Below are 20,666 nucleotides of genomic sequence, written 5' to 3' on the forward strand. Positions count from 1 at the left end.
ACTTACAGGATGCTCAAAAAGAGCAAAAAGCCTGGTATGATAAACATGCCAGAGAGCGTTCCTTCAAAGTAGGAGACCAGGTCATGGTCTTAAAGGCACTCCAGGCCCATAAAATGGAAGCATCGTGGGAAGGGCCATTCACGGTCCAGGAGCGCCTGGGAGCTGTTAATTATCTCATAGCATTCCCCACCTCCAACCGAAAGCCTAAGGTGTGCCATATTAATTCTCTAAAGCCCTTTTATTCCAGAGAATTAAAGGTTTGTCAGTTTACAGCCCAGGGAGGAGACGACGCTGAGTGGCCTGAAGGTGTCTACTATGAAGGGAAATGTGCTGGTGGTGTGGAAGAGGTGAACCTCTCCATGACCCTTGGGCGTATGCAGCGACAGCAGATCCAGGAGCTGTGCACTAGCTATGTGCCAACGTTCTCAGCCACCCCAGGACTGACTGAACGGGCATACCACTCCATTGACACAGGTAATGCTCACCCAATTAGGGTCCAACCTTACCGGGTGTCTCCTCAAGCTGAAACTGCTATAGAACAGGAGATCCAGGATATGTTACAGATGGGTGTAATCTGCCCCTCTGAAAGTGCATGGGCATCTCCAGTGGTTCTAGTTCCCAAACCAGATGGGGAAATACGTTTTTGCATGGACTACCGTAAGCTAAATGCTGTAATTCGCCCAGACAACTATCCAATGCCACGCACAGATGAACTATTAGAGAAACTGGGACGGGCCCAGTTCATCTCTACCTTGGACTTAACCAAGGGGTACTGGCAGGTACCGCTAGATGAATCTGCCAAGGAAAGGTCAGCCTTCACCACACATCTCGGGCTGTATGAATTTAATGTACTCCCTTTCGGGCTGCGAAATGCACCCGCCACTTTCCAAAGACTTGTAGATGGTCTCCTAGCGGGATTAGGAGAATATGCAGTCGCCTACCTTGACGATGTGGCCATATTTTTGGATTCCTGGGCAGACCACCTGGAACATCTACACAAAGTCCTTGAGCGCATAAGGGAGGCAGGACTAACTGTTAAGGCTAAGAAGTGTCAAATAGGCCTAAACAGAGTGACTTACCTTGGACACCAGGTGGGTCAAGGAACTATCAGCCCCCTACAGGCCAAAGCGGATGCTATCCAAAAGTGGCCTGTCCCAAAGTCAAAGAAACAGGTTCAATCCTTCTTAGGCTTGGCCAGTTATTACAGACGATTTGTACCGCACTACAGCCAAATCGCCGCCCCACTGACAGACCTAACCAAAAAGAAACAGCCAAATGCTGTTCAGTGGAACAAAAAGTGTCAGAAGGCCTTTAACAAGCTTAAAGCGACACTTATGTCTGACCCTGTACTAAGGGCCCCAGACTTTGACAAACCGTTCCTAGTAACCACAGATGTGTCCGAGCGTGGTGTGGGAGCAGTTTTAATGCAGAAAGGACCTGATCAAGAATTTCACCCTGTAGTGTTTCTCAGCAAAAAACTGTCTGAGAGGGAAAGCAACTGGTCAGTCACTGAAAAAGAATGTTACGCCATTGTCTACGCTCTGGAAAAGCTACGCCCATATGTTTGGGGACGGTGTTTCCACCTGCAAACCGACCATGCTGCACTGAAGTGGCTTCACACCGTCAAAGAAACTAACAAAAACTTCTTCGGTGGAGTTTAGCTCTCCAAGATTTTGATTTCGACATCCAACACATCTCAGGAGCTTCTAACAAAGTGGCTGATGCACTCTCCCGTGAAAGTTTCCCAGAATCAACTGGTTAAAATCATCCTTGAGATGTAGAAAATATTGTTAGTCTTTATGTACTTGGTAGTATATTTAGAGATGCATGTGTCTTATTAACTCTGTTTTTCCTAGAGCTCCAGGAAGAAATCCCAGCCAGTGTTTCACCCTAGCTGAGATTTGGGGGGCATGTCATAAATATAAAGGGAACGGTAAACCCCTTTGAAATCCCTCCTGGCCAGGGGAAAGCTCCTCTCACCTGTAAAGGGTTAAGAAGCTAAAGGTAACCTCGCTGGCACCTGACCAAAATGACCAATGAGGAGACAAGATACTTTCAAAAGCTGGGAGGAGGGAGAGAAACAAAGGGTCTGTGTGTCTGTCTATATTCTGTCTTTGCCGGGGATAGACCAGGAATGGAGTCTTAGAACTTTTAGTAAGTAATCTAGCTAGGTACGTGTTAGATTAGGATTTCTTTAAATGGCTGAGAAAAGAACTGAATAGAATAACTATTTCTGTCTGTGTATCTTTTTTGTAACTTAAGGTTTTGCCTAGAGGGGTTCTCTATGTTTTTGAATCTAATTACCCTGTAAGATATCTACCATCCTGATTTTACAGGGGGGATTTCTTTATTTCTATTTACTTCTATTTTTATTAAAAGTCTTCTTGTAAGAAAACTGAATGCTTTTTCATTGTTCTCAGATCCAAGGGTTTGGGTCTGTGGTCACCTATGCAAATTGGTGAGGCTTTTTACCAAACCTTGTCCAGGAAGTGGGGTGCAAGGTTTTGGGAAGTATTTTGGGGGGAAAGACCCGTCCAAACAGCTCTTCCTCAGTAACCAGTATTAGTTTGGTGGTGGTAGCGGCCAATCCAAGGACGACGGGTGGAATATTTTGTACCTTGGGGAAGTTTTGACCTAAGCTGGTAAAGATAAGCTTAGGAGGTTTTTCATGCAGGTCCCCACATCTGTACCCTAGAGTTCAGAGTGGGGGAGGAACCTTGACAACCCCTCTCTTCTATACTTGGGTAAATGTGTTTTTAATTTGATATTTAAAGTTTTCTAACTTTCCTTTCAATTTTATTTTTTCCCCACCTGGCCTTATGCTACAAGAAACCATGTTAGAAATATTGTTCAGCTGTGGCTAAGAGAACATATTGTAAGGAAATATTTATTCACATTATTGTATGTTGTAATGTTCCTTGAGAACTGCCAAAGCCAGGAATGAATCTGCAGTCATTAAAGTTATAGTAGAGTTCCCTCAGAGGTGAATTTAGTGCATTATGTGCCAGATTTCCAAAAATAACCACCTAATAATGACAACATGCCTGTGCACACAAGATGTGGTTGCATGCACAATCAAGGAATTGTACAGACTACATGTGCTTCACATGCAACCTATTTGAACAAGTACAACTTTTACAAATGCAATTTAAATATCCCTTTTTTGAAGATTCAACACTAACTGTTCCAATTACACAGTGAGATTTTTTATACCATTTGTATAACTGTATTAGTGCCTCATTTTTTTAATAATGTTAGATGTTGAACTCACAACATTCTCACATTCATTTTCCATTTTTTTTTTTAAAAATACATCTTCAAACAAAGGTTCCTTGGACTTTTCTCTTACGGACTGGTAATTATTTCTACACAAAATAACAATTATATCTCACATGCTCAGCTTCAGATTAAATAATATAGTAAGACAAACTCAATGGGAAAAGTTTAATCTCTGAAAATATTATGTAGTACAAAGACATGAACCCCTCTCCTTTCCCCCCGCTGCCATTCGATCCCTTTTCCCTTTTACGGAGATCTAAGCTTCAACTGTAAACAGAGTTTTCTTGACAGCATACAGAATTCCTGATAACACATCATTTCCTGGAACTTCTCAGCAATTTGAAACTATTGCTGCTGAATTTATCCAGTGGGAAAACCTGGTAATGACTAGGGGGAAAAAACTGCCTCCTGACATTCTGCCTGAACCATTGACATAAATCTCATGTCTTATTGTTTTCTTTCCCAGGATATGGCTAGGGTTCTGAAAATAGTGAGACCCAGTCCCTTCTTTTTAAAGGGAAGTTCATAGGGAATTCCCCATAAAATTATTTGAAGCATAGGATTGAAAGTGATTATGGTATCTGGTGCATTCTTCAAGTCACTCTAAAATAATTTGAAAGTACAGATTATACCCTTTGATTTCCAGATAGCAAGATGCTGAAGGGCAACACCCATGAGAGTGAGAAAGTGAGCAGTGCTGACAGGAAGAAGCAAAAGAGCAATACTTGGATACTTTAGCAAATTAATCAACTAATTTTTCATAATTAACTTATATCTATAATTTGCGATGAGTGCTAGAACCAGCCAAACCTTTGTTGGGCTATTGTTTTTCCTCAGTGTGTTTCTCTTCTTTTGAGGGCACTGAAATAACCTTTCATACAAGCAAATATGAGGGAGGGAAAAGAAAAAATGAAGTGGCTTGTTTAATCAGTGGTTCTCAAACTAGGGCCGCCGCTTGTTCAGGGAAAGCCCCTGGCAGGCTGGGCTAGTTTGTTTACCTGCCGCGTCCACAGGTTCAGCTGATTGCAGCTCCCACGGGCTGCAGTTCGCCGCTCCAGGCCAATGGGGGCAGCAGGAAGCGGCACAGGCCAAGGGATGTGCTGGCTTGAAATTATCTCAATTCACCCATGTTAAAATAAAAAACTCCAAACAAGACATTTTGAATCACAATTGTTCATTTAAAATTTTTCACTGGTGGAGAAAGCAGACTTTTTAAACTAGCTCTAGAACTAAAACATTAAAATAAAAAATAATTATTTCTCTTTAAACAAAAGCATTTTACTTCTCTGAAATCCATTATAGCATTTCAGCAAGTTTCACAGTCTCTGTTTAGATGCCTGCTATCTCTAGATCTGTACAAAAGCTCCCATTATAATCATAGGACTGGAAGGGACCTCGAGAGGTCATCTAGTACAGTCCCCTGCAGTCACGGCAGGACCAAGTCTTATCTAGACCATTCCTGACAGGTATTTGTCTAACCTGTTCTTAAAAATATCTAGTGATGGAGATTCCACAACCTCCCTAGACAACCCTGACAGTTAGGAAGTTTTTCCTAATGTCCAACCTAAACCACCCTTGCTGCAATTTAAGCTCATTGCTTCTAGTCCTATCCTCAGAGGTTAAAAAGAACATTTTTTTCTCCTTCCTCCTTGTAACAACCTTTTATGTAATTGTTATGTAACTGTTATTATATCCCCTCTCAGTCTTCTCTTTTCCAGACTAAACAAACCCAAGTTTTTCAATCTTCCTTCATAGGCCATGTTTTCTAGACCTCTAATCATTTTTGTTGCATTCCTCTGGACTTTCTCCAGTTTGTCCACATCTTTCCTGAAATGTACCACCCAGAACTGGACACAATACTCCAGTTGAGGTGGAGTAGAGCGGAAGAATTACTTCTTGCATCTTACTTACAACACTCCTGCTAATACATCCCAGAATGATGTTCACTTTTTTTTGCCACAGTGTTATTCTGTTGACTCATATTTAGCTTATGGTCCACTGTGACCCCCAGATTCCTTTCCACAGTACTCCTTCCTAAGCACTCATTTCCCATTTTGTATGTGTTCAACTGACTGTTCCTTTCTAACTGGACTACTTTGCATTTGTCCTTATTGAATTTCATCCTATTTACTTCAGACCATTTTTCCAGTTGTCCAAATCATTTTGAATTTTAATCCTATCCTCCAAAGCACTCGCAACCCCTCTCAACTTGGTATCATCTGCAAACTTTATAAGTGTACTATGTATGCCATTATCTAAATAATTGATGAAGATATTGAACAGAACTGGACCCAGGACTGATCCCTGCAGGACCCCACTCATTATGCCTTTTCAGCATGACTGTGAACCACTGATAACTACTCTCTGGGAACGATTTTCCAACCAGTTATGCACCCACCTTATAGTAGCTCCATCTAGGTTGCATTTCCCTAGTTTGTTTATGAGAAAGTCATTTGAGACAGTATCAAAAGCTTTACTAAAGTCAAGATATACCACGCTTACTGCTTCCCCCCTATCCACAAGGCTTGCTACCCTGTCAAAGAAAGCTATTAGGTTGGTTTGACACTTGATTTGTTCTTGACAAATCCACGCTGACTGTTACTTATCACCTTACTAGCTTCTAGATGTTTGCAAATTGATTGCTTAATTATTTGCTCCATTATCTTTCCAGGCACAGAAGTTAAGATGACTGGTCTGTAATTCCCTGGGTTGTCCTTATTTCCCTTTTTATAGATTGGCACAATATTTGCCCTTTTCCAGTCGTCTGGAATCTCGCCCATCTTCCATGACTCTTCAAAGATAATGCTATTAACCACTCTGGTTTGGGGATTTTACTATAAAATCAAACCACTTAAATTCTGTCAGGTTTACACAAATTATTAGAAGGAAAAATAAACTACTGATTAAATCCAGGGATCAATAATCCAAAAAGATTACAAAAAAGAAGCCTAGAGGATATGTCATCTGAGATGCTCAGCATCCTCCATTCCAAAAGGATAACCACTAAGAATTATTACATATAAACAGAAACCCAATTAGGTAATGGCAAGGCAAGAAAGAACAGATACAACCAAAGGTCTTGATATCATCAGAAGAAGCAAGATTCAGAGTTAATTAACACTCCAAGTAAGAGCCTTGGTCACAGTTTTTTAGAGATTACCTTTCTCCCCCCCTCACAAACTAACTCAATATCAACCAGTAAGTCTGAAATAAATTAATTTCTGCTGTACTGAAGCCATTTCTACCCATTGTTTAGGAACATTAACATATATATCCCCCCCATACACACACACACACACAATACCAGGGTCAGCATCACGATTATGGAGAGGATTTGCATAATTATTCTTTGCATTACACACTTAATTTAATCAATTAATTATAGATTAAAATTTATCTGAGAGGGCTATCTTTAGGCCTCTGACACTCTTGCTGCAGAAGTGGAGCCAAACTGATTGTTCCTCTAAACTGCTGTAAGCAGTTTACATTTTCAAGGAAAATCTTTACAAGGAAATGGCTAGAAATTTACTTTTATAAAACAAAAACAAAAACGTGGTCCCTTTACAGATTTACATAAAAGGCTGCACATTAGATAAAACACATTTAAATTTATATATGGATAAATTAGCCTGTTAAATTGCTTTAAGGAAGATATCACTGCAGGGAATGAATCTAGCAGGCAAAAGGGGATCATACTGATGCAGAATGAAGATGGGTTTAGGGAAGAAATTCTGATAGTTCTCTAATAGACTCCACCTACTTTTAATCACATGATCTTATTATAGATTTTATAGAGAGAGGAAAATGCAGATCAGGGCTTAGTGGGACTGCTTTTTCTGCTCTCCCCCCCTCCCTAATTTCTAGTAATGTAAGACACACCATATCAAGGATGCCAGCTACTGGCGGGGATAAAATAACTAAACTTGTAAAAGCCTTCAGTTGCCAGCAGCGTGTTGGGAAGAAGGCACTTCACATCCCCAGTGGCCAGGCACTCCTCTACTTAACTCCATGCTCTCTTTATCATCTCAGCCTGACACACACAGTCACACACTATTAAGTATACTTAGTCCAAAATAAGGGAGAAAAGATTCTTCTGGGATTGACTGGCTCTTAACCATATAAGAGTTTTCAAAGGGGCATCCTTTGAAATGCTTCCCATTAGCTGCCATCACCAAAACAGAGCTCAGCCTGGGAGAAAAGGGCCTGTTGGCTGAATAATCCATCCCACACTCACTCCCAAACAGCATACATGAGACAGGGAAGTACTGAGAAGGGAAAGGGATCAAAAGGAACCCCATCCCTTTGATCACAGAACTCCCCCACAATAATGATGTCATTTGCTCCATCATCTGCAGACAAGAATTTAAAGGAGAAGATCCTTATCCAACCCTGTGCAAAGATCAGGTTTGGGAGAGCACTCAAGGCCCAATGAACAGTCATCTCCCCTGTGACGGACCTGCCCAATTCCAACAGCCCAAATGGCGCCACAGAGAGGCAAATGCCCATCCTATCAGCCCCTCCTTCTAGAAACAGTGATCAGAGCAGGCCAGCCACTACCACATAAATAATGAGAAAGAGGGCGAGTCAACTGTATGCTGAAGAGAAGGCTGAAGGAGCACTGACAGCCATCTCACCTTTCCCCCAAAGGACAGCAACAAGTAAGGGTGGGAAGTCCTAGATGGGTCCAACTCCATTTAGCCTCCTTTCAAGTTTATTCTTTTGTTTCTGTCTCTATTCCTCCTAATGTAGATAAATGCTTTGGCTAATTTCTCTGTTGCCTGGTATTTAGTAGTACTATTTGTGTATAGTACATAAAGTAGCATGGCATCAATCTCTTTTCTGATTACAGTCATCTCCTTTTCTGCTTGTAAATTATATAAGATCCATTCACCAAACCTCATACACTGTTGTCTATATAGCTCCTTATCAAATTTTCCAATAGGTGGTTTCTCAGTGACCCCAAGTCCCACTAGTGTCCTTTTGTGATGATATAATACTGCTGCATACAGATTCTCTCTCCATAACATTCTTAAATGCTCAAGTAAGATTAACAGTCGAGTTATTTTATTTCCCAAACAATTCACTATTGCTGTTGGTCAGCCAGGGAGAGAACTGTGTGCTCTTGGTCCAGCTGGTCTCAGATCAAAATATGGAGCAAATTTTATTGTTTGAAATACACATTTGTATGCAACCAGTGCTCTCTTCTGACATTCTTGTTCAGAATCCCTCATGCTTGTGGCTGGGTATGTTTTCTATAATCCCATTTCTTTTTTAATCACATGCAACCCCTTTTTGTATGCTACTGATGTTAAGAAGAATGAATGCACCCTTACACTATTAAAAACAAAAAGCGTCTTACTTCCAGGAATGTATTGGCAAGAGTCCACAAGTACAAGATTTAACTTTTGAGCATGGCAGCGGGCATATAAGCCTAATGGGTGGTCTTTTAAAAAAAAGCCCCTTAACACCATTGAAATGATTGCTCAGTGAAGTACACTGGCTTTATCTTATACCTGATCAACAAATGCCTTATAGACTACATTGTTTGCTGTATTGTTGTAGCTGTGTTAGTCCCAGGATATTAGACAAGTTGGGTGAGGTAATATCTTTTATTGGACCAACCTCTGTTGGTGAAAGAGACAAGCTTTCGAGCTACACACAGCTCTTCTTCAGGTTATAGAGTAAATGTCAATTTCTTTCACAGTATTACTGAGTGTGTTACCGAAACAACAGCCAAATTACAAAATATAACAAAACATAGATGCTTCTCTGCTAATCTTGTAAGTAGGCAAATATTGAACCCATATGTTTTTTTCTTTATACGTGGGAGATGTCTGATTACAACTCACCAGCTAAAACTAAAATTCATGAATCAATAGTTATAAGATCTACTGTACAGTGAATCAGACCATTCTCTGAGTCAGCTGAGAGATTTGTGCCATTTCATGGAATGCAATTATTTATTAGATAAATGTTGACAACATTTTACTCAAATGTTTTAAATCAAATTTATTCTCCCTATCTAAAATTGCCTTTGCTAATTCTCTTCTCTGTGATCACAGAGAACAAATATTCCAAACTAGATATTTCTATATGTCTCTTATTTCTGCAATCTATGAACCTTTTGAATTATGTCACCCTTTTGTTCAAATGACTTAATATGATGCCTAAATTGCACTCTGGTTAGTTTTTGAAGAGCTATGGGAAAAACATTTTTTATTAATATTTTCCAGTTTGAAAACTCTCTCAAGCTATTATCCATCTGCATTTCTCTCCCAATGTGCGAAACATCTATATGGAAAGCAGGAAGCTCTCTATCTGTAGTCTGTATTCTAGTCAACAAACCTCTTTATCACCCTGTAGATTTAAGACCCTCCTTTGTATCATAAAATTTTACAAAGCAATTTGGTGTGATGAGTTGAACGAGACCTACATCTTTATCATCCATATCTCTAGGAGGAGAATGTTACGTTTTATTAATAGTACTGATCTTTGCCTTGATATACCTATCAATTGAAGAGGACTAGTTAGGGAAATTATCAGCTTTTGAGGTTTAGAAAAAAAGACCCGCCTGTACATTCATCAATCATTGAACTTTTTGTAGTTAGTTCAAACCCATGCCTGGATATTTCTGGACTCCTATTTCCAGCACTTTCTAAGAAAGCTCTCACTTCCTCCTGAGAGAGAAGTCAGGACCTTGGAGAATGTACTGTAAAAGAAGCTCTTTATGGGTCATCTTTTGTTACACAGTGGATAAAATTAGTTGATGATTATGGCAAAGAATTATGGTAGAAATTTTATAAAAATGTGCATCATATCCACAATCAAATCAAAAGAATTAATGATGATTAGGCTACTATTTAAAAGCATTACTGCTAAACTCCTGAAGTCATCTACAGAAATCCCTCCCAGAACATTTCTGCAGTGTCACAAAGCCTCCTCTTAGGAAGACGGGAAACCTCTAGTAAAAGCATCAGAGAGAGTACCTTGGCCTAGGAGTCGAATTGGAGAAGGGCACATTTGAAAAGTGTAGGAGGGTGAAAGGACCTGGATGTGCAAATGCAGGGGTAAAATTACATTTTTGTCTGAGCCAAGATGCACATTTCCCAATATTTAAATCTCTGCCAATTAAGCAAAAAATGCATAAGTGAAGAAGTTCTATTCATTCCACAGGCAGCCAAAATGCCTGTGATAAATGGTAAGTGATTTGACAAGTCTCCTACCTACAGAACTTCCACTGAAATTAAATGGGAGTATTCACTTTAAGTCACCTTATACAGCTCCATTATTACAAGCCATAAAATGGGTGAAGTTAATGGGAACACACTTACCTGTTTAACCGTATTTAAAAGTTCTAATAATAACTTATATTAATTTGTATTTATTTTTCATTTTTTTTATAAAGTGCCCTCTACCAAGATCATGGTGCATAACTATAAACAAAATATAGGTCAATGTGACCCTAAGAGCACCCCAATGCCAGAGGACAAGGGGCCCCCTGGTATGTAGCAGTGAGATTCAGCTGTCCTGACCAACTCAGTGTACCCCAAGTCACTGTTGTCTTAATCTGTATCTAAACTGTGTCATCTAAGGTATCATATGTGAACTGGTATACACTGGTCCATTAATATTATTGTAGGGTGCACATACAGGTGATATAGGAAAAATATAAATATGTGCTAGAAATATGTTCTTAAAAATATGTTTTGCATGTACGGCTTACGTCATCCCACCCTAGACTAAGGAATGTGGACCAGTCTGCTTGAATGTGTCCCCAATGTAAATTGAGCAAGGATAGGCAGTGAAAGTACATTTACATTTTCCACCTTTAACTTGAGAGCTTTCCCCCAATGGCATTGGGGCAGAAAGGTCTATGGTTCCTTGGAAGCTTAAAGAGGCTGATGAACAGCAGCAAGAGTCAAAGGAATGGAGGCAGGTGTTCAGGTACTCAGGTGATGAGTCTGGTAGAGACAGACAAATTCTCAGTCAGGTCCTCTCTGCCATCATCCAACAGGGCTGGGAGAGGGAAGTGTACAGATCAACCCATAGGTGCATATAAGCACTATTTAGCGCACATGGGGCCCAGCAAAGCTGGATTTATAACCCTCCTTCATGTCCCATCCCACAGTTTTTGAGTCAGCATTGAATTAGCCTCAGGGGGAAAACCTACCAGGGAAATCTTCAGCTGCCCATCAAAGGCAGTTGTAATGGTCCATGTGCACCATTACAGTGGTGCAGAGGGGCCTTAGAGTAGGCCAAGATTTGACTCAAAGATTCAACCCACTGAGTCTGGGTGAGCTGGATTTGGTGGCCAAATAACATCTGTGTGGCTCCTAAAGTGACTTCTTGCCTCATAAGAACACCGTGGTAAGCAGGACATGGAACTATTTATTTATAACCCTTAAAATAATAAAAAGAGATGTGAAAGGTAATATGAAATTACAACAACAATTAGTTTCAATGCAATCATTGACACCCAATGTATCAATTCAAACACTTCCAAAGGTAGGTTTAACCTCACTCCTTAAAAATAGATCCATATAAAGTATTTGTATTAAATCTTTGTACAAGTCTACATATAGAAAACCCAAATCTTCCTAATTTATTTGTTTCCAACTTTTAACATATGGATGAGCACTTAGTTGCGAAAATGTAGTTATGTCTACATATGTGGTTATTTGGAAGTATGTTGCACAATGTTAACATTTTATTCCCTATGATTTAGGAAGATGGTCATCAGAACTGTATTTTATTCATTTCCTCTCTAGGGTACAGGACTATATTTTAGTCATTTTTGAAGGTACAACACCTCACCACCAAAAGCAAAATTTTCGAGAATTACAGGCTTTACTGCTCACAGTGTTGACACAGCTGTATTGACAATGCTGCCATGTAACTCTCAGAGGTATCACTTCCTGGGAACAGTGTTGACAGTGTGGTACAGCTGGGGATTTAGCATGCCTGTGGGTATATTAGGAGTACCAGCGAGTGTTTTCAAGTCAACATCCCTAAACCTGAAGAAGAGCTCTGTGAAAACTCGAAAGCTTATCTATTTCACCAGTAAAAGATATTGCCTCATTCACTTTGTCTCTCTAAATAATGACAGGTTTCAGAGTATCAGCCGTGTTACGCTCAAATAAATTGGTTAGTCTCTAAGGTGCCACAAGTACTCCTTTTCTTTTTGTCTCTCTAGTATCCTGGGACCAACATGGTTACAACAACACTGCAAACAGGTAACATTTTAAAAAGCGATAATCTTAAAATGGAAAAATGGCAAAACTAGGGTGGCACACACCAAAATACCAATTTGATTTCACCAGAGGTTATTTCTATATACAAGTAGCTAATCCCCTCAAAACAACATAGAGCAGCCAGTGGTAAAGGCAAGGAGAGAAAATTAGCAAACCTCTGTATTGGTCTTGTTAATCTATGCCATTTACCTCGGGGTAAAAAGACTAGTTTTGTTATTTAAACAGGCTTAAATGATTTTAAATCTTCCAAATTATCCTGTGTCTATAGAGAGAGATTAAATCTAAAATTTAAGGCATTTCAACTAATGTTGCATTCTTAGTTGACTTGGCTTTAGGAACACCAAGCTGTTTGAATGCCCTCAGACTGGAAATACAAAAATTACTTCCAGCTACCAAAATCAAAAAGGGTTCAAACTGATTAAATTATTTCTAAGACGTGAAACAGGATGAGATTTTGAAGTGTTAAAATGCAACTTTATGAAATGCTGAACTGCCCCTGTGCAACTATAGTTCCATTTATACAGGTGCTTTTAAATTGATTTTGAACTGCTAAATTCCCTGATTCATCCCTTGAAAAGCCACAGAAGCTCAAATAACTAATGGAATTCAGAAAGGCTTAAAATAGTTTCAAGCTGTGAAGCAAGGCTCAAGACTACCTATACTCTGATTCATTGTTGATGTGAATGGTATCACGCATTACATAAAATTCAGTTGCCAAAATAGGCCAAAGGATAGCTAGGAGCAAAGTCATTTTCCTTTAGCAAAGGGGTGGTCATGCCTTAGCCCTTAAGTAAACACAATAGTTGTCTAAACAAGCTGGAGAAAAGAATCTACTTGTTATTATGACTGACTATTGTTTTACCTGGCACACCTTGCGCAGATGTTCAACGTGACCTTTGCCTGAGGTTCAGCAGGATGTGCGCTTCGAGTTTGGTTAAATTTACTCCCAGAAGACATCACACTGGTTACTCCTTCCATTCTTAAATCATCAAGATCCTCTGTAACAACACAAAATGATTGGATGAACTAAATTACACTGCGGAAAATTTTGCAACAATAAGGGTATTTCTTCTGTAGGGTCAATAAGGAAATGTTAGCAGTGAAACAGCTACTGAACATTGGGAAGAAAACAGATATAATTTACTTTCACAAAAAAGGAAACATCATTTTTAGGAGATTTTACATACATACATACATATACATTGTGTCATATTTCTAATGTTCTCTAGCACAGTATATAAGAAACAATATGTATTATATCTGACAGTGTTGCCAATTTTTTCAAGTTCTGTTTCACCAATTCATTTACCAGAAGTTTGCAAATTTATGTGTGGAAAGATGGTGACCAACTATTCAATTTAATTGTAGGGAGCGAGGGACTCAATCCAAAGGGGACATTCAGTTACTGGGAGAATATGCTGCATCTTGACATGGTTGCTACTGATTTGTATTTTCTTGTAACTTAGCACTGCAAATGTATTCTGAAAAATCAAAGAGATTATGCTTAACCTGGAAAATATTATGCTTTATTCATTTTTATTTATTACACACACACACACACGTGTGTAGTTATATGACCCTTATCACTGTAGTATCCAAGTGGCTCAAAATCATTAATGGATTTATCACCAAAACAGCCTATGAGGTATAATTCCCATTTTATAGATGGATTAAATAATTTGTCCAAGGTCACACAGGAAGACTGTGGTTGAACTGAGAATTAAAACCAGGTCTCCTGATTCCCAGTCCAGTGCCCTATCCACTACAACACCCTTCAAATATATAAGTGTGATTGGTAGTGCTGGTATTAAGGGTGCCCAACACTTACCGTTACAAAACCCTGTTTTCATTTGCTTATAACTTCACCAAACTTTGGTCTGAAATTTTCCATACCAACTGTGTGCCTCAGACTGAATTGTTTTGGAAAATTTCAGCCAAGTTCAGTTGCACACAGCCAGGGCCGGCTCTAGGCACCAGCAAAACAAGCAGGTGCTTGGGGTGGCACATTTCTATGGGCAGCATTCCGGTGCTGGCCATGCTGCCACTAGAAATGTGCCCCCACACCCCCAGCTCACCTCCGCTCCACCTCTGCCTGCTCCCCTGAACGCGCTGCCTCTCCCTCGCCTGAGAGGGAGGGGGGAGAAGCGAAGCGGCGGCATGTTCAGGGGAGCAGGAGGAGCGGAGGTGAGCTAGGACAGACGGTTGGGGCGGGGGAGGAGCTGCAGGAAGCAATGGGGGGGGGGAATGCGGCATGCCCGGGGGAGGAGGCGGGGCTGGGGATTTGGGGAAGGGGAAGAGTTGGGGCAGAGCCAGGGGCGGGCACCAAAAAAAGTGGGGGCGGCCAAAATTTTTTTTGCTTGGGGTGGCAAATATCCAAGAGCCAGCCCTGTACACAGCAACTGAGCATGCTCCAGCCAAGAGTTACGGGGCTCAGAAGAACTTTCCCTGTCATGGGTGTTCCGGGTCAAGGTTGGGCTGGACGCTAGAACTGAGAAAAGGGCACCTGTGTCTCCTGTGCTCTAAATGAGCCCTCCAGCTGCTCCTCCCCCTCCCATGGCACCTAGGCAGCAGTGAAGAGGAAGCTGCATTCAAATGCAGAACAGACAAAAGCCAGACCGAGCGGGAGGGAAAGGAGTAGATTGGGACAAGGAGTCTGGTGAGAGTGGGACTAGAGGAAGAGGTGGGAAGAGAAACTGTGAGTGGGATTTGAAGAGTGGAGACTGGGAGCTGAGTGAGAAGGCAGACTTGGACAGGTTGGGCAAGGAGACTGGTTTTAAGAGCTGTGGGGGGAGACTGACTGGGAGTTGGTGAAGGAAAGGGGAGACTGGGAACGAGTTGGATGAGCATAGATTGAGACTGGCTGGAAAAAGAGACCGACAGACTAGGAAACAGTGGGAGGAAGAACCGGCGCAGTAGAAAGGAGGGATAGATTTGACAAGACGCTAGGATGTAGGGGGAGAACTGGGACTGGCTGGGTAAACAGACTGGGACAAGGATTATAAAATACAATATAAATGTTGAAGTGACCTTATTGCAACAAAACATTTTGATAAATTTGGTTGAAAATTTCAATAAAAGATATACATTTCCATTGGAAATGTTAAGACCAGATCTAATAATATGGGCCATATTCTTCAGAATCACATTTCTTTTTATGTCCCAATGGGAATCTACAAATCCAGCTAAAAGTTTAAAGATAATATTTAAGCAAATTTAAAATTGTGAACATAAAATTAATCTTAGAGTAGCTTAGAGCATTGGGCCTCTTCAACTCTGAGTCATTTCAAAATTGAAATAATCTAAAATTTTAGATATTTTAACATGGTCCATCTCTCTTAGGAGAGAAAGTTTCAAATGGCATCATTTAAAAATATGGCTGCTTAAGTTAAAATATTCATAATTTAAAATCCATCAATCAAACTTAAGTATGTGTTATAGGTGACATGGAGACAAACATCAAATGAAGTCAGAGTACTGCATGTACTGTACATTTTATATGAGGTTGTCAGAGATGTGAAGCTACACTGTGATAATTATTGAACACTATATGTTGGGCTGGTTATTGGCATGGTTTGTATGTGACAATATTTCTTTAATTTCAAATGGAAAAACAGGGTACAAGATCCTTGTAAACAGGGAGCAGATGGAGTGATGCCCATTAAAAGATATCCAGGTAAGAAGCTTGGTGTCCAACTAAGAAACAACAGACACTTAGACTGTGTTGTAGGAAACCCAGTGTTGTGCCAGTCACTGTACACACCATTGGTCACAGACTCCTAAAGGGAAGAATCACAGGTGGCTGAATTCAGTCAGACCTTCAGGGTAAGAATAATGGATACACGCGGTACTGTAGCCCAGGCTGCAGAATAAAAATAGAACTGCAGCCTGGGAGAGGTAAAGACACAAGGCCTAATACCTGAAGGGAGAGAGACCAGAAAGGAGACAGAGGTACAGCTAGCCCTGTAACCCCCCTGTGACCGGGTGCCTGGAATGGACCACACTGAGAATGCCACACTCAGGGCAAACTACAAGAAACAGGGGAGGCAATTCCCCAAAAGTGGTGGTTTATTCTATAATTAGCTTCACCAAGCCAGTAACAAAAGAGCTTCTGCAATGCCACACTGATTATCCAGAAGCCAAACAGTCCCCCTTAGTCATTCCAACCCTTGGCTCCCATCCAGATAAATAGGTCTCACATAGTGAGAGGTTACTGAAAATCCAATTCACCATATGTGAGGTTCTTACTAATCCTAAGGATCAGACACTTACCACCAGGTCAATGTGTATGTCAGACCTTATCCAAATACCATGCTGTCAGCCATTCCCTAGTAAACAGACTAAAGATGTATTAACAAAAGAAAAGAAGAGAGTTATAAATGGTTAATAGATTACATACATAGCAAAGTCTTTATATCAGGATGTGATGGAATAGGCTGCTGGCTTGCAGAAGTCTCTCTGATAACCTCCAAAAGATTGGAAGGTCCTCAGTCCATACTTTAAGATGCTCCTTTTAGTTGTAAATCCACAGAGGAGGAAAGAGGAGGTGTCTCAGGTGGAGCTGCTCTCCAGCTGCCCAAATCTGTGAAATCTGATCTCCTCTGCAATAGTCAGATTTCACGGTCCATGACATGTTTTTCACAGCTGTGAATTTGGTAGGGTCCTACTTATATATCTATCTGTAAACTTGTTTTTTCTATGATGCATGTTTAATGTACAATTTCAAAGGGTCAAAAGGAAAACAGATTACAGGAACAGCCAAAGGCAGCTGAGGGTAGATGAGCTGAAGGGGTTAAGCAGGATATAAAGAAAAAATAAAGGGAGGGAGGGAGGAAGGGAAGAGAAAGTCACAGAGAATTTATAAACAATACAGGCAATTTTGAAATGGATTCTAAAATAAATGGGGAGTCAGAGAAAATATGGGCTGAAGCAATAAGACTACTTCTTGTATATATGAGAAGATGAAATACCACCTGTTGAATCACGAACACTAGTACCTGCCACACTTTTGGTTTTCCTTAACTATGGACAAGGACCGATCTTGCGTATGATATCCTACGAGATCACAGCTCATAGCTGCATAGCTGCATTTTAGAGCATAAACAGTTTGATCGTAGTAGCAAAGATAACAAAGAAACTTCAGCTGGTGGGAAGCAGCAGCAATGGCTGCACAGAAGGGGAAGGGGCTGAAATGGGGCCCAGCTGAGGCCACGGCCACCCGTTCTCCCAGCACTCCTCCTCCAAAATCCAGGACTGTGCAGCAGCAAACTCTGTCTGGGGGCATAAGACACAGGTGGTGCCTTTCTCCCCTTCCACTCTGCCATGTGGCCTTGGGGGAAACTGCAGGGAGGAACCAGCCTCAGACTCTGGCCAGTAGGAGCATGCAGCCACAGAAGCAGCCAAAGCAGGGGCTTTCAGACATTCAGAAAGCTTTCTACAAGTCTCACTGGACTTTTCCTGGCCATTTGCTCCAACCTCTCCCTCCTCCTATCTCAGTCTCTTCCCCTCAGCTTCACTCCTGCCCCTCTTACTCTCTTCTCCCCTTCCCTGTCCTCCTCACCCCTCCTCCCTTCAATGTCCCCTCTCCCTTCACTTCTCTTTACATTTAGCTGTTCCCCTCTGAACTAACTACCCTGCCTTCAAAATCATGGAATTAACATGACATTTGTTCCCTCCACATTGTTCACTCTGCTTGTTTCCTACCCCTCTCCTCCCGCCCAGGTCTGTCTTGCCTATTTAAACTGTAATCTCTTCAGGGCTGGGTCCATCTACTACTCTGTGTTTGTACAGTGCCTAGCACAATGGAGCCCCATTAGGCACTGCCCTAAAAACCTGCTCATCATCATCATCATCATCAACATGGAGATACTCTTTTCTGGGCATTTCTTTTAATAAACAACATGCATACAAGGTGGCAGTGTAATAAGATATAAACTTTAAGCCTGAAGAAGTAACAATAAACTTGAAAAAAAAATTTTGAATGGTGCCCTTAATCTAGATCTGGTTGAAGAAGGTATTAACAATAACATTTTTATTGCCTAATGAAAAATAAAAAAAACATTAAATTCTTTAGGCCAGATCATCATCATCTGGTGTAAAATGTCAGCTCCACTGAAGTCTATTTACACCAGCTAACGATCTGTTCCTTTTATTTTTTATCCATAGCTAACACTGCCAACACAAACTAGATCAAATGAACCGATGTTTTAAACAAAATGTATTTACAGTCAGCAAGTGTTACCCAATCAATACATAAGGATATCATATACAGACTGAAGTGTGTGTGTACACACACAGTTTAATTTTGTTTAAAGATAAGAGAGTCACAATTTTTGAACAGCTGTAAACTACTGCGTGGATTAGATTTTAAAGGAAATGGCAGCTCATGCCTCATTTTTTCCCCAAACAGCTGTTATTTCTGTAAGTGAGGTTTCCAACAATTCTCTGCTTGATTAAGTTTTGGCTGTCTGACAACTTAGAAAGGTACAGTAATTCTATGGTTATAAGGTGCCAACCATCATAAATTTTAAATTTATTTCCCTATGCTACAAAAAGTATCTCACTCACTTTTACTTAGTATTAAATTTGATAAGCTACTGCTCTGGCCTTTTCCTCACAATAGTAAATGAAGTTAGAATGCTTCAAAGCTTCCAAAATATACTAGTAAGTTAGATGTCAGAGATGTGTCTAATAGTATCTAAAACAGGAAAAATGCAAAATGTTAAATAGGGTTAAGTCATCATTCTATTATTTTAGCTAAACAGCTGTAACCTATACTAAAATGCATAATATTTGCAAAGCAACTCACATTATCAGATTTTTGCAAAGAATATGCATTTACCTAATGCAGTGCTGGAGGGGAAAAGAAACTATCATGCCAGCTGTGTGCGAAGTCATCAGCATTCCAAATGGAAATACAAGCATAATCCCACCTCGCCAAATCCTGTTTAACCAAAACACTTGTTGAAACACAAAATTTGATTAAGTCTCCGGGACTGAATGCAGCCCTGTATTCACACCCTCCAAACAACTGTAATAATCTTTGTATAAAACATACCTTGTGAGATATCATTTGAAAAAACTAATAACTTGTTAGTCTATAATATCCTGGTGAAATGTATGTAGCAATATTATACATAAAGTTATGAACATAAACTGAAATTATGACTGAAATGTTTTTACCAGACAAGTTTGGGGATGGCATAAACCAGTTCCTCAAAGACAAGCTGATACTTCTAGCCAGGTGTCAAAATTGATTGACAATCACCTGTCAAGTGGTCATTCTTTGGCAAGGAATGGGGGCAGGAACAGATTGATCTGCTTTTTAACAAACAACAACATGGAACCTCTTTCACCATGAGCCTCCATCTCTCCATCCTCGCAGCAGGAAGGGATTTTATCTAGGAGTAACCCTTAGGAAAATTAATTTCAAAGAGTGACTGGACTATAACGGGGGAGGGGGGGCAAGAATGCCCAAGTATTTTCTCTCTTGCTCTCTCTCTCTCTCTCTGTCACCTAAGATGACAAAGGAACCAGCCTTTGGACTTTGGAAGGAATCCTGACATGAAAATTTGGTTAGCAATGTTGCTGGGAATATGTGGTAAGGATTTTACCTTGAACCAGGTCTAGTTTAAGTTTTAGTTATGAGAAAGTATTTTACCTTTATTTCTCTTGTAACCAGTTCTGACTTTAATGCCTTATATTTGTCCTCACTTAAAGCCTATCTCTTTGTAGTTAGATAAATTTGCTTTATTCTTTATTCAAAACTAATCCAGTGTTGTGTTTAAATTGCACTGTTTGAATAACTCTAGTTAAAGTAGCAAACTATTGCATATTGACCCCCTTATAGGGACAACAGACTTCTTATATCTGAACTGTCCAGGAGAGAGCTGAAGAGTGCAGAACACGTGTTTTTTGGGAAAATTCAGAACTGAGAGTATATTGGGGTCACCCTGCAAGTAGTAACCAATGCTGGTGGAAACCAGAGTCTGACTGGAGTGTTGCTGGCAGGCTGCAGCTCTACACGGACACTCAGGATGTGACCTGCATGTTGTTTGACTGTTTATGAGCGGCCCAAGTTGGGAGCTACTGCAGGAAAGCATTATGAGGCACCCAAGGTTGCAGGGAAAATGGTTATGC

At 40.4% G+C, this 20,666-nt stretch overlaps 1 protein-coding gene across 8 annotated transcripts in view; it reads right to left on the reverse strand.

The window, feature by feature from the left end:
• Positions 1-20,666, reverse strand: part of C2H8orf34 (chromosome 2 C8orf34 homolog) — a 366,689-nt gene that overhangs the window by 203,796 nt on the left and 142,227 nt on the right. For 7 of the 8 annotated variants that reach the window (XR_012157171.2, XM_073330917.2, XM_073330919.2 and 4 more), the window contains exon 8: positions 13,393-13,528. Coding sequence is in view for 7 of the 8 variants with exons in the window: in XM_073330917.2 (XP_073187018.1) it covers positions 13,393-13,528 (136 nt within the window). In the remaining variant the exon portion in view is untranslated. The remainder of the gene's footprint in view (positions 1-13,392; positions 13,529-20,666) is intronic. The other variant, XM_073330918.2, reaches the window with a different exon arrangement.

Source organism: Lepidochelys kempii, chromosome 2 (assembly GCF_965140285.1).
Source record: "Lepidochelys kempii isolate rLepKem1 chromosome 2, rLepKem1.hap1, whole genome shotgun sequence".
Classification (NCBI taxonomy): Eukaryota; Metazoa; Chordata; order Testudines; family Cheloniidae; genus Lepidochelys; species Lepidochelys kempii.